At 42.2% G+C, this 13499-nt stretch overlaps 1 protein-coding gene across 1 annotated transcript; it reads right to left on the bottom strand.

The window, feature by feature from the left end:
* Positions 1-1171: 1171 nt before the first annotated feature.
* YJU2 (YJU2 splicing factor homolog) lies at positions 1172-13306 on the bottom strand. Its single transcript, XM_075264308.1, has 8 exons — positions 13237-13306; positions 10274-10374; positions 10040-10184; positions 9528-9662; positions 8035-8216; positions 7812-7932; positions 6638-6902; positions 1172-1780 (listed from the first exon to the last, which is right to left on the bottom strand). The coding sequence occupies exons 1-8, from the start codon at positions 13258-13260 to the stop codon at positions 1686-1688; spliced, it is 1068 nt and encodes a 355-aa protein (XP_075120409.1). The 5' UTR covers positions 13261-13306; the 3' UTR covers positions 1172-1685.
* Between the last annotated feature and the right edge of the window lie 193 nt (positions 13307-13499).

A 13499-nucleotide genomic window follows, 5' to 3' on the forward strand; every position in this document is an offset into this window, starting at 1 on the left:
GGTAAGTTCACACAGTTTTTTATAGGAGGATTTTGAAGCAGAATCCGCCTCAAATAACATCTCCCTATTCATTTCAATGAGAGTCATAAGCAGAAAAAAAATGCGACTTGACTTATCTTCAGGCATATTCCATCTTGAAATTGAAATCAATGGGAGGTAGAAAAAAATGTGACACTGTTTTTTGCAAAAACCAGGGACTTTTTTAAGCAGAGTATCCAGGTCCATATAGACCGCATTGTGTTATAATGTTCTAAAAAGAAACAACAACTTTTCAGACTTCAAACACTCTTAGGTTGAGGCCCCACGTTGCGGAAACTCAGCTTTTTTTTTTTTTTTTTTTTGCAGATTTTGCTGTGGTTTTATGAGCCAAAGCCAAGAATACCTACAAAAGAAATGGGACATATATAGGAAGTACTTATACTTCTAGTTCAAGTAGCTCAACTGGCTCCAGTCTTTTCATAATTTAGACTTACTTTCATGTGCCAAAATTAAAATCTATACTGGTCAGGAACTTGCGTAGATTTTGAGTATAACTCAGGCCAGCTTTCTGGTTTGAGTTACAGTATTTGTTGGGCCCGATCCCGACCTATCTTTTACTCTGGTTACTTTCGTAAAAAGTGGCAAGCACAGTGACAACAATATAGAGCATCCTTAGTGCAAGAAAGGGTCGTAATCCAAAGGTATGCAACACTTATTCTGATCTACACAAGAGAACGGTGCAGATGGGTTAGTTATATTCCCCAAATGTATAAAAAAAAAAAAAAGTCTCAGAAGCGCTTGAAATAGTAAATACATTATAAGGTTAATACTACAAAGTTACTCATGTCAGATTTGGAAAATGGGCTATGTACTAAAGGCCAAAAAAAGGATGCAGCAAGGGGTTAACACAGAAGATAACAATGCCTCAATTATAGAAACAGTGGTTTCTGCTTATCCGACTATTAACCAAGCAGAACATTTATGTATTATATTAGGGTATATACAATTATATATTATGGATGATTTGGAAATAGTTGTCAACTGAAACGAGAAGAAATTAATTTTGGAATGGAACAGAAATTACAAAGATTTCAAAACATGTTTATTAATAAAGTGGACCCTGCTTTAAGAAAAGCTTACATATTTAATTCTCAGAAGGATGTTGAATAAAAATCTATTGTAATGCAGAATATAATAAACACCAAACAAAAAGCTGTTTTAAAATATAAGAATATTAGAACAATTAGAGCACAAATGACTCAAGACAACTGAACACATAGGGGATGATGGATAAAAAAAAAAAAAAAAAAAAAAACATACAAAGAAAGATGGAGCAGACTGACACAGTAACCCATGAATTTTCAGTTATTTCTATAGCATACTAGAAAATATGAAAGCAGGGAGGATGCGCCTCATTTATGACAAGATGAACACCTCATCATAAATGGCGCACACTCTCCAACAGCTCTTTGCTGGTGCACGTTGCCCTCTGACATTTGACATAAATGCCGAAATCCCCTTTTTGCAGAAGTGGTGAAAGTGGTGAAAGGGGTGCAAAAGTAAAGAAAAAAAAAAAAGTTGTCAGTTACCACAAACCATTTCAACTTTTTATGCCTTGTATGCCAGACATAAATAAATATGTCCCATACTCTCTGCATCCAATGATTCTGGAACCCCGATAACTTTTCTTTGTCATCTGCTCTTCTCTACTCGCTGTCTTCACTGTCAGAATACGCGCCCAACAAAGATAAGGAAGATGCTCCTTTATTTAATGTAGCACTAGGGGTGTGAGTGGCGTTTCCTGTAAAAGAGGAATAAATTGCAATTACTAAACACTTTTACGGCACCAAGGAAAGCAGGAATTTGAAATGTAATAGGCAAGTATCAGCAGATTGTAAATGTCTTCTAATCTCAGACAAAGGGGTTTTGTAGCTACTTCTTTCCTCTGCCCAAACTAACACTAGGCAATGACAGACGCTGATGAACACCAAGCAGGACAGTCACTGAGGCAACTATTTGATGCTCACCAAGTATTGTGCACCTCTTCAGCAATTGTACTGCCCAGCATGCTACAGAGCCGCTCAATGACCAAAGTCAGATCAAGAGGAAGAGAAAGACTGCACAATTGCTTCAGTATGAGGTAAATGTCTGAGATATCTGGTCTTACTGGCAGAATTGATGAGCTAAGCAGGAAAATCCAAATGTAGCAAGTCCAAATGCCAAGGACATGGAAAACCACTTTATAAAACAAGCAGAAAAGTGGTCTTTTATAGGAGTAGTCCTCTCAAAGAAAGTATAGAGAATGCAAGTTGAAGTGTCTAATAGGGTAGGTAGACATATACAGGCCCCCCTCCCCAAACAATTACAAAAGAGCCAACATCATGTACTTTATGCTTAGGCAATTTACACAGAACCAGGTATCACAACAGTTTATTACATAGAACAAGCTTTCACATCAGCATATTACACAAACTCAGGGTTTGACTGGGTGTAATAAAACCACCATGATAGCAAACCCATACACATAATCATAGGGGGCCCCAACTCTGTCTATTCACCCCTCCCCCCATTTTCTATTTGAAGATAGACCCATAATTCTTCGTCCCCAGAACTGAATTTTTCTAAATCTTGGTCCCCAGCATGGCTCACCTTCTCATTTTTAATTTCCAGCATGGTATCCCCTTATTTATTTTTTTTATTCAAGATTTATTGATTTGATTTTTATTGTACAAAAGCAGGAAATACATGTAACAATCTGGTATAAACACATGGGTTTTTTTGGTCAGGATTTTGAGGCTGTATCCGCCTCAAAGTCCTGACCAAAAAGATGCTCATTCTTCAGGCAGAGTCGCTTCACGATTCGGCCTGTAGACACTCCCTCCTCCCGACTAGGCCCATTCATTGGACCTAATCCGAAGTGGAGTGCACGACAGGATGCTGGTGCAGTGCACCATTATTCAGCCGCGGCTACCCATTTTTTGGTCTGGAACCTGAGGCAGCCTCCGCCTCAGGTTCCGGACCAAAGAACCCCATGTGAACTTACCCTTAGTTTTGTTAAAAGGAGGGGGGTCCCCTTTACATCTTGGTCCTTGACATGGTCCCCCTTCTAGACCCCAACATTGATATCCCTCGCATTTCCTGATCCCAACATAGCTCCCCTTTTCCACTTGCACGGCCACTATACAATGTATGGCTCTTTGGCAGGGGTCCCATACAGAACCCCCCCGATTTTTAACTGATGACCTACCATAAAAATAGATCATCATTTATACATGTTGGACAATATTTTTAAAGCTCACCTTGGAGCACCCCAAGAATGCCCATTTTGATATGATATCATATCTTTGCTTATGTGTAATACTTGTTCTTTTACACTGGAATGTTATAACCGCTCAACCCATTTGGCTCAAATTTTCAACATAGTTCCTAGGCAGGATTGAACGATAGGCTACTTTTCGTCACAATCGCAGACATACGTTTTTGCCAGGACCCCCACAAAACCACAACTCATACCACCAGCTCTGCAATCCCACACACTTTTTAGCATAGCAAGCCACAAACTCCCTATTGCCCTCTCGGGCCTACCTCCTAACCCCAGGCAGGGGAGGAGGCCGAGGTAGCGGGGGTGGGTGCAAAGGGGTCGGGGGGTGGAGGAAGTTTAGAAAGGGGACGCAATGACACCTAGATGGGCAAACGGATTTGGCTGAAATTGCGCACATACATACCTTGGGTCCCGGATTGAACGATAGGCTACATGGAATTCCCGTACCCCACCGCAATTCACTCCCGTGACCGATGCTTTTCACTTTTGAATTCGCTGCAGGACCTGGGACGCTGTAGGACCTGGGATGATGTCATCCCAGCCCCATCAGCAGCTCACCGGGATGGGTGACGCTTCTCTATGTGGGCGGAGCTATCGGCCGGCCGGCGTCCACAAGAACATGGCGGCTCTCAGAGGTCCAGAGCATCCTGAACCAGCGCCCGTACAATGGGGCAGCGAGAAGTGCGTACGCTGCCCCGCCTGTGTGGGCTTACCACAGAACCGCAGTGCTCTGCCGCGGCTGGACAGGGGGGTCGCCTGCGCCGCGGTCTGGAATGCCGGTTCGGCCTGCTGCTGTTGGGAGTGAGGAGGTTGCCGGTCCAGTGGGGGACGCGGGAATGGGGGGACCTGGGCATGTAAACCCGGGGGCCACTGGAAGGGGGATGGGGACAAGGCCGCCACAGCGCCCACAGATGGAATGGGGGCACATGCCTTGCCGCGGGAGGGGGGCCCTCATAGGCACCCCTGTAACATCGGTGCACGGGGAGCCCAGGCTTTGGTGAGGCCGTGGGCACACGTTGGTGGGGGGGAAAGGTGACACAGGGTCTGGGGGGGGAAAGGGGTCACTGGGTAGATAAGACAGGGAAGGGGGCATGGGGTAGGTAACACGGGGGTAGGGGGCATGGGGTTGGGGGGGGGGGAGGGGACATATCAATGAAACTTTTTAATGCCTTTACTGTTAAGCTGGGTTCACACTAGCGTAGGTGACCGACAGCTAGTGTCCGCACAAGATTTTAGCATCGGACACTAGCTGTGTCCGTTTACAATTTCCATTATTTTAAATGGGATATCATGTTGTGTCATTTAGTGTCCGTGTGTGTCCGTTCACAAAGATGTCTGATTTTTCAAGTGGACAACAAAATCCTACATGTCTGGATAAAATCTGGATAAAAAAGTGGTTACCTTAGGAAACCCGTGGAGCCCATAGACCATAGTGGGGTCCATCCGGTTTCCGCCCCAAAAAAGGCGAAAAATGCAGAGCAGAAAGCTCTGCTTGCAGTGTTTTTCTCTCTGCATTTTTCATGCGGAGAGGAGAATGGAATCCCCAAACAGAGAGACAGCACTGGTGTGAACCCATTCTAAGGGATATATTAAACAGTGTATCCAGGCAATGAGCCTTGCCCTAGTCTACATCATCCTGATGAAGTGCAATAGTGTATGGTGCATTTTCTTTTATGTGAAGTTTTCACCATCAGTACTTCAGATTGAATTACCCTGGCTAGTTACTGTTCCAAGGGTTGGGAAACAACCTCACATCCCGCAAAATTTGTATCCAAGGCGTATCAGTTATTGTGTCCCACACAGCAATCTAAGGTACAGTCCTACCCACAGGGGAAAGATTTTTGGATATACCGTATATACTCGAGTAAAAGCCGACCGGAATATAAGCCGAGGCCCCTAATTTTACCACAAAAAACTGGGAAAACTTATTGACTTGAGTATAAGCCGAGGGGGGGAAATGCAGCATCTACTGGAAAATTTCAAAAATTAAAATGGTCAGAGTTTTTGGGTGCAGTAGATGCTGGGTGCTGGGGAAAGGGAGGGGTGTTTTGGTTGTCTGCCTGCCCCTTCCCTGAGCTTGAGGACTGCTTTTTCTTCCCCCACTTGGAATTCGGTCTGGCTGAATATAGGGTATCTGCAGTGCTCCTGTTCTGTCGGGAAGGGGTTAATAGGAGCACTGCAGATACCCTATATTCAGCCAGACTGAATTCCAAGTGGGGGAAGAAAAAGCAGTTGTCAAGCTCAGGGAAGGGGCAGAGAGACAACCAAAACACCCCCTCAGCAACCCCCACCTTCCCCAGCAACTACTGCACCCAAAAACTCTGACCATTTTGCACCCGATACCCTATATTCAGTAGACTGGGCACTTTCAGAGACAGGGATACCTAATGTGTATGTGTTCCACAGTCATTTTCTACTTTCGTATTTTTTGCTGACTCGAGTATAAGCCGAGGGGGGCTTTTTCAGCACAAAAACTGGGCTGAAAGATTCGGCTTATACTGGAGTATATACGGTACATCAATTTGAATATTAGTAAGGTTCTACACTAGAGAGCACCCAGTGTTAAATTCTACTTTTTAAGCCTCACTGTGCCATGCATCTAATAAATTTATGTTTAATCAATGTGTATTAGAAGCTTTTCATAAGTAAACAAGTACAAAGTGTAACATACAATCAGAGAACAATAAGTAGGCAAAGGAAGCTGCAAAGCAAGGTGAAGACGACAATAACAAGCTGCACTTGGAGGCAAACACCATAGATTAGTGCAGAGGTGGACTAGTACACAATATGCCTCATACTAAAGACAACTGGCACAGTTCTGTTAAACAAAATACAATGGGTAAAGTACACAGTGAGGACCCAGCTCATGATACACGACCTTAAAAATGGGCAAAGGGCCTACACCGAGGCCCCACCGTTCAAGCCATGGGTGGTGACAGTAAGCAGGAATGGAAAGAGATGGACAAGAAGAGGGCAAGGTGACATGGGCATGGGTTGACCTTAAAATTGCTCACATGACCGAATCGATGGAACTCACGCAAAAAGGACAGAAAGGAAATGCGAGTTTGGGTAACATAAAGCAATAGGTCGTTAGCATAGAACACAGTCTTGACCTGTCGGCTTCCCATCTGGAGATTGCGCGCATTATGGTACCCCCGTACCCACAAAGACCAATATAGAAAAACGTTATTACTTCCAAATCAATAACAAAAAAAAAATACATTTGCTGAAATGTAAATACTCTTTCAACTACTCTTACTGGCAGAGAAAGATTATGGCACCCCAAGATGAAGCTAGCACAGTGAGAGAAAAAAATACATGAGTTGAGACTGTTACCTGTGTTATAAGATGTTTTTTCACACTGATTTTTAAAATTTGTGCAAGGAGCGACATCGGTCTGATGGGACTGTGCTTGTTTTCCCTTATCAGAATCAGTTTTCTTTCCAGCCATAACAGGTTCCTGGCTAACACTGGACTCTGAATCTTCTCTGGTTTCAGGACCTTTCCTTCTTATAAGTCCAGAAAGTAGACTACGGCTCCTGAGTTTGCTACCATCATTATCTGACTTTTCACCACAGTGCTTCTTGTTAGGATATGATGTCTAGAGTAAACAGCACAAAGGTAATAAATGCAGCACAAGTAATATATGCAATATATATATTTATATCTATCTATGTATATATAAAACCTGGACCTAACAAAAAAGTCAGCATTAAAGGGAGAATGTCACCAGGGGGAAGCATATTAAGCCAGCAATACAGTTAGATAGGTCAGGCTCACCAGTATGTAACACCTTTTTCCCATGAAAACTTGTGTCTCAGTTGCCAAGATATTCACGTATTTCACAATACACAAATGGGCAATCTGGTGCTCCGAGGCAGCTCCATTTGCTCCAAACTGCTATAACTCACGCTGCTGTAATATGCTGGTGCAAATGGGAGAACACAAAGGCCAAGTGTGATTTCAAAATAGCTCCCTGGCCCAGACACTTAAAGGATCTTTCCAGGCAAAAATGGAAACCCTTTTAAAGTTTAAATAAGCTGGGAGCAATGAAAAAAAAAAAAAAAGCATACTAGCCTGTCCCCGTTGCTCCGGTGTCCTCCTGTACCTCACGGTTCTTCTGCTCCCAAAGCGTCCTCCAGCATTGTGCTGAAGCCACTGATTCAGCAAAGGGCCTGAATGTCACTACCTGTGACATCACGTGTCCTCCTCCTGAGACCTGCTGAGGCCAATGAACAGCTTCAATGCTAGAAGAGACCCTGGAGAGCAGACAAATCGGGAGGCGCGGGACGGCAGCGGAGCAATGGGGACAGCTGAATATGCATTGAATTTAGTTCAGAAACAGCAAAAAGATGCGCAGACACAATTTCAGCAAAACAATTCCTTTTAAGGAAATCGAGCGAGTAGCAGTGAAAACATACGTACAACCAATTCAAATGGCTGACCTGAAGCTCTGAAGTATGTGAAATTTTCCTAGAGGAGATAATAAATATGGAGTAAAGTTAGTCACCTTAGTCAGAATATCAGTTGGTTTCATGTTCTGAACTCTCTTAGGTACATCAGAGGTAATTTCTTCTTCAGAGTCAGAGTCTTCAACTAGATGCCTTTTTTGAGCCTCAGCCAACATTTCCCTAAAGATATTAATGTTATATAATAAAAGTCTTCTATATCATGAATTCACACAAGGACAAAAAGGTGCCACTCAGACAGGAAATGTTCATAGTGTCAATTACCTGATCTGCTTTTCATCTTCATCTTTTTCCCTCTTCTTCATTTCTTCTTCTGTCTCTCTGTAGACACCTAACATAGACTCAAAGTCTACATTGGCTTGACGCTGGTTCAGCTCTTTCAACTCTTGCAAGTTTTCCAAGATATCCATTTCCATTTTTGAATCCTTTGTTCGGTTTTCAAGAACCTATTTTTTTTATATATATATATAATTGAGAATTTAAAAGGTTGTTTGTAAAATTATATTTAATCTGGGTTAAGCGAGGTGAAAGAAGGGGGGGGGGGGGAAAGCAGAAAAACTTTCATGTATAAATGAACTAGAGCAAAACTACAGTTTGTTAACAATGTTTTGGTTCTTGTACACAAATAAATGAGCTGCGTGAACTACCCGTTTTTATTTTCTAATTGTAGATTTTTTCTATTCTGTACATAATTACAGGAGCAGCCCATATAAGACTAGAAGAAGCGCTATTATAGCACGAAACGGTCATTGCCTGGCCTATCCTTGTGCATTACTCTCCCTCTCTACATTATTATAGGGGCTGCCATCTGGCCTGAGCTTCTCCACAGCTTTACAGCGCTATCATGGCCATAGGAGACAAAAGGCTGGAGTAGACTCATTGAGATCCTCTAGACATCCTCTGTTCAGGGAAGGAAAGTACATATACTGTAATATTATTAGTAGCGGATGCAATGATGGGCTAGTGATATTATTTATAGAGGTGTTATTCCCTATTGTAATCCTGTGATGTAAATTAGGTGACTGCTGCAAAGAAAATATATAGAACTGACAACTGTCAGTCTATTACTAGGCTTAGTGGTCAGAATAAAAATGTAAAAATTAAGATGACATCGAAAATTCAAAATAAAGACATTCGAAATTCTCATAAAATATGTTTAACACAAAAACTTGCTTCAAAAAGAGTGGTCATTTTCTGGTAACGCATTCCCTTTAGGACTCTAAAACCCAGGGTTAATTTTTTTAAGGCATTGCACCTTTGGGTCCAATTATCCTTTTAAAAGAGTGTCAACTGTTTCGGCGTTCAAAACGGCTGACAGTGCTATACAGGTTATAGGTATAGCTAGATGTATAGGTAATAGAAGGTAAGGAAGAGGACTCTTTCTTTTGATGAATGCAGTTGCAAAGTTTCACATATTTACACATATTACTGCACCCACCCATGTATTACCCTTTCTTGGAATTATAATGTATAAATCATTATGGTTCACTATAAACATCTTAATAATGTAGTTATACTTTTCTTGATAGTTCTGTTTTCTTAGCTACTTTAGATCTTTGTCTCTGGCTATTTTTCTATTACATTAGTAAGTATATAGTAACTGCTGACTCATCATCATTATCATCCAAATACCAAGTATTTAGTATATGGGCTAGAGTCAATGTCAGTTCAGTAAGGCTAAGCAGAGGCTGCTACTGGCCTATACTAGTCTATTGATGATGTAAAAATAGTTTCATTGACAAGCAGCCATTTTGTACCTTCATGGGATTATTTAACTCCTCCTCTTCACGTTCCTTCTGAAACCGTTTTTCTTCTTCCTCAATGAGCTTTTCTGCTTGGAAGTTCCGTGTAGCACCATGTTCCATGGCGTAGTCTGTATTTTCTGGATCTGTCTGGTAAAACAGCAGGTGATGAAACAGTTACATCAAGTAATTAACAAAACTAAAATGAGCACATAAAAAACTGTGAAAAAGTAGTCTGGAAAGTATATAGGGTTAATCATAATTTCAATTATTTGGCAAATGCTGCTCAATAAGGTCCAGATATTTTTACATACGGGTTTCACACATTGAGATATTGAGTATTGGGTTAATTTTTTTCCCCGGTTGGAATATTCCAAATTGTGCTCCTGACAACTATTAATGCCATATGTCTCATAATCATTTCATTTTTTGCTTAGTATATATTAGAATCAGAAGAAATGTACTATTTCAAATAAATACAAAGTTTGCATTTAAAAGGTTTGTGACTTTTTCCCCGCCTCTCATACCTTAAAAGTGATTTCGGCCAAGCATCGTGTACATTTGATATAAAAGCGAAAGATAGGGAGTCCCAAATATTGCTCATTTTGCACAGTTTCCTTCCTTGCGTTGAATTTTTTTCCTTTATATATATACTCTCCACATGTTTTACACCTATAATAAAATAAAAAAAGGTCAGTTAAAGATCATAACATGGGATGGGGATTGTAGTTCAACTCTCTGTTTACAATGTTGAAGGTTACCTCATGTTGAACGGAGCCATCAGACGCACCACATACTGACGGTCTTTTGGAAGTTTTAATTTAGGGATTTTAGATGGATCAAAGTCCGGTGGATAATATTTCTGAAGGTGGAGAAAAAAAGAAAAAAAAAAAAAAAAAAGAGGAAAAGATGAATGAAGGAGTTATTTTTTAGTCTTATTTAAAGATCTCATTTGAAATACAGCTTTATGTTGTTGTACAAGGTACTATAGGTAACAAAAGGAAATTATTTTATCCTACGTTTGTACGTACATAATTATGAGGTCAAGCTGTCTCATCACAGAAACAATTGGAGTTGGATTTTACACCTGGGTTTTCTAAAAATTCTAAAGCCACAGAACTGGTGGCATTGTTACCAACCCAGGAGAGTGGCATAAACAAAACTAGGTGAGGTTCAATCATGCTAATACAGTTCTACATTTCTACATATATCACTGAGAAAAAGCAAATGCAACAAAAGTACCGTACCAGCAGTGGTGCTGCAGGCAAAAAGGGATGAAATACCTAACACCAAAAACACTTTTAGGGCTAGTTCACACGAGCACAGAGGGGGCGGATTATGGCGCGGAATCCACGTCATAACCCGTCCCTTCACAATGGTGGTCTATGTTATGGCATGTTGCCGCTAGCAGAAAAAAGAAGCAAGCTGCACTTTCTTCAGGCGGATTCTGGGGCTCCTTGAGCCGCGGAGTCCGCCTCGCGGCTGCAACCTCTGGAGTTGGCCCATTCATTTGAGTCTACTCCGGAGGGGGAAGCTGTGACTTTCGGAAGCCGCGACAGTCGTGGCAGGCGGATTTTGACCAGAGAGTGACGCGGCTCCCCACATCACTCTCGGTGCCAAAATCCACCCTTCCGCTCTCTGTGTGAACGGGGCCTAAAGCCACTTATATGCTGCTTTAGGGGCTGTTAGTTGCATAGGGAACATACCTTTCTTGTATCGAAGTGCAATCTTTTACAAATGAGCTGTTCAATGCATCAAGGGCAGGTTCACCTGTCCAGCCACCCATTTTCTTTGACACAAGAAATGTATGTTCACTATGTCACTAAATGACCCTGCGTCAGCATATAAGTGGTTTAGAAGTGATTTTACTGGTGGCAGAAAACCATCAGAACGGATTAAAAAAAAACCAACAAAAAAACAACCCACACTGAAATGCTATTTAGGTTTCTACTGTCAGGAAGGAGGAGGCAAGGGGTGTGATTCAGAGCGCCAATCAGAAGCAGCCAGTGTCAGAATCATACTACCCTCCTGACAGTACAGAGACTAAATAACACATCAGGCACCAAAACTAACCACATTGATCACTCTGGAAAGGTGGCGGCTTGAGAAAAAAAATTACGCCAGAATCTGTGGAGCAGAGCTTATTAAATGAAGTAGAGCTGGACTTGGCAAAGGTAGTGAAAGGTCCTCTTTAAAGTGTATGTTAAGTGCATTAAAGGGGCTCTATCAGCAAAATCATGCTGATAGAGCCCCACATAAAAGTGAATAGCCTTTAAAAAGGCTATTCAGGCACCGTAAATGTTATATTAAACTACCCCCCAGTTTTAAAATAATACCCTAGAAAAGAATGTTATCTACTTACGCATCGTGCACTGTGGGCGGGCATTCAGGGTGTGTCTTCTTCTTCATCCACGCATCCTCTTCCTCCGATGTCCTCTAGTCCCGTCCTCTACCGGCGCTCGCAAACTGACACTGATATTAAAAAAAATGGCCTGGGCGCCTGCGCCGTAGCATGCGGCTTCTACTACGGCTACAGCGCAGGCGCCCAGGCCATTTTTTTTAATCAGTGTCAGTTCACGAGCGCCAGAGGAGGACGGGACCGGAGGAAATCGGAGGAAGAAGAGGCATGGATGAAGAAGACGACACACCCTGAATGCCCGCCCAGCGTGCACAATCCGTAAGTAGATAACATTCTTTTTTAGGGTTTTATTTTAAAACGGGGGCATAGTTTAATATAACATTTACGGTGCCTGAATAGCCTTTTTAAAGGCTATTCACGCATATGTGGGGCTCTATCAGCATGATTTTGCTGATAGAGCCCCTTTAATACTTCAGAATTAGTCACAGAGGGAAAAAAATAGAAGACTTCGTAAAAGGGTAATGTAACTTGTGTGCTACTTTCCTCATCCCACCATAACAGTTAAACTGCTATACAAAGAATGATTGCGGCAATCTAATGTGGGTGCTGAAGTAGGGTTCCAATCTGGAATATAGTAAAGTAAATCACACTTCTCAGATTCTTAAAGGGGTCATCCAGGGTACTTTAATACTGGGGCTGGAGGCAGGGGAAAGTGAAACATAAAAAAAATAAATTAAAAAAAGGTGATCGCTGAGTCCAATCAGGAGAGGACGAGGGATGTTACCAGTGACGTATACGAGTCATGTCCTGGGCCCTCTCCTGGGCATCAGCGGTCACATGTGGCGAGGACAAGCCCCTGAGGGCTGGGGGCAGCTTTTACCTGTCCAGTCTCCTGCCCCAATACTAAAATCTCCTGGACAACCTGTTTAACAGGCCAGTTTATTGAGAGCAGTAAATAAATGGTGACGTTTCCGTCTACATGACCTTAGGAGACATTATAGCTGGTGTAAAAGGCAAGGCAACTTGGTGCTAAAAAAGTGCAGCAAAGCTGCCAAGGCATTGAGCTCTGGAGGCTTCACCAAAGTCATATAGACTGAAACGTCACCATTTACTGACTGCTTTCAATAAACCGAGGAGTGTGAATTGTAGACTAGCATTTACACTGCAGGTACAAGTGACTAAAGGCTCTCGAAAAACCTAATTTACTGTCCTAAGAGGTTATTTTACATATCACAACAACCCATATGGAAGTCCTGATGCTTATGACACAGTGCCGCGAGCGCTCTGACCGTACGCCTGCGCAGTAGAGTTCGCACTACGGCTATACACTCTGAAGCGATATGATGTCCCCCATACGAAGCTTACATTTAGAACTTTACGCTCCGACATGATTACTCCTCCAAGCTCTTCCTCGTCACACGGAAAACACCTCACAATCCGGCGACCTTCGTCATCATAAGGGTATGTTACCAGAGCTGTAACACTCAACTCTATCACGCTGCCATGGATGTCTTCAATTCGGTAAGGGAGGCGGCCATTTTCTTGTAGATTGTGTCACACTTAATAGTGAAAAGATTAAAAGTACCGCTGAGAAGAAATACGGCAAAAATGTGTTCTCTATGGATCTC

The sequence above is a fragment of the Leptodactylus fuscus genome, chromosome 1, assembly GCF_031893055.1.
Source record: "Leptodactylus fuscus isolate aLepFus1 chromosome 1, aLepFus1.hap2, whole genome shotgun sequence".
Classification (NCBI taxonomy): domain Eukaryota; kingdom Metazoa; phylum Chordata; class Amphibia; order Anura; family Leptodactylidae; genus Leptodactylus; species Leptodactylus fuscus.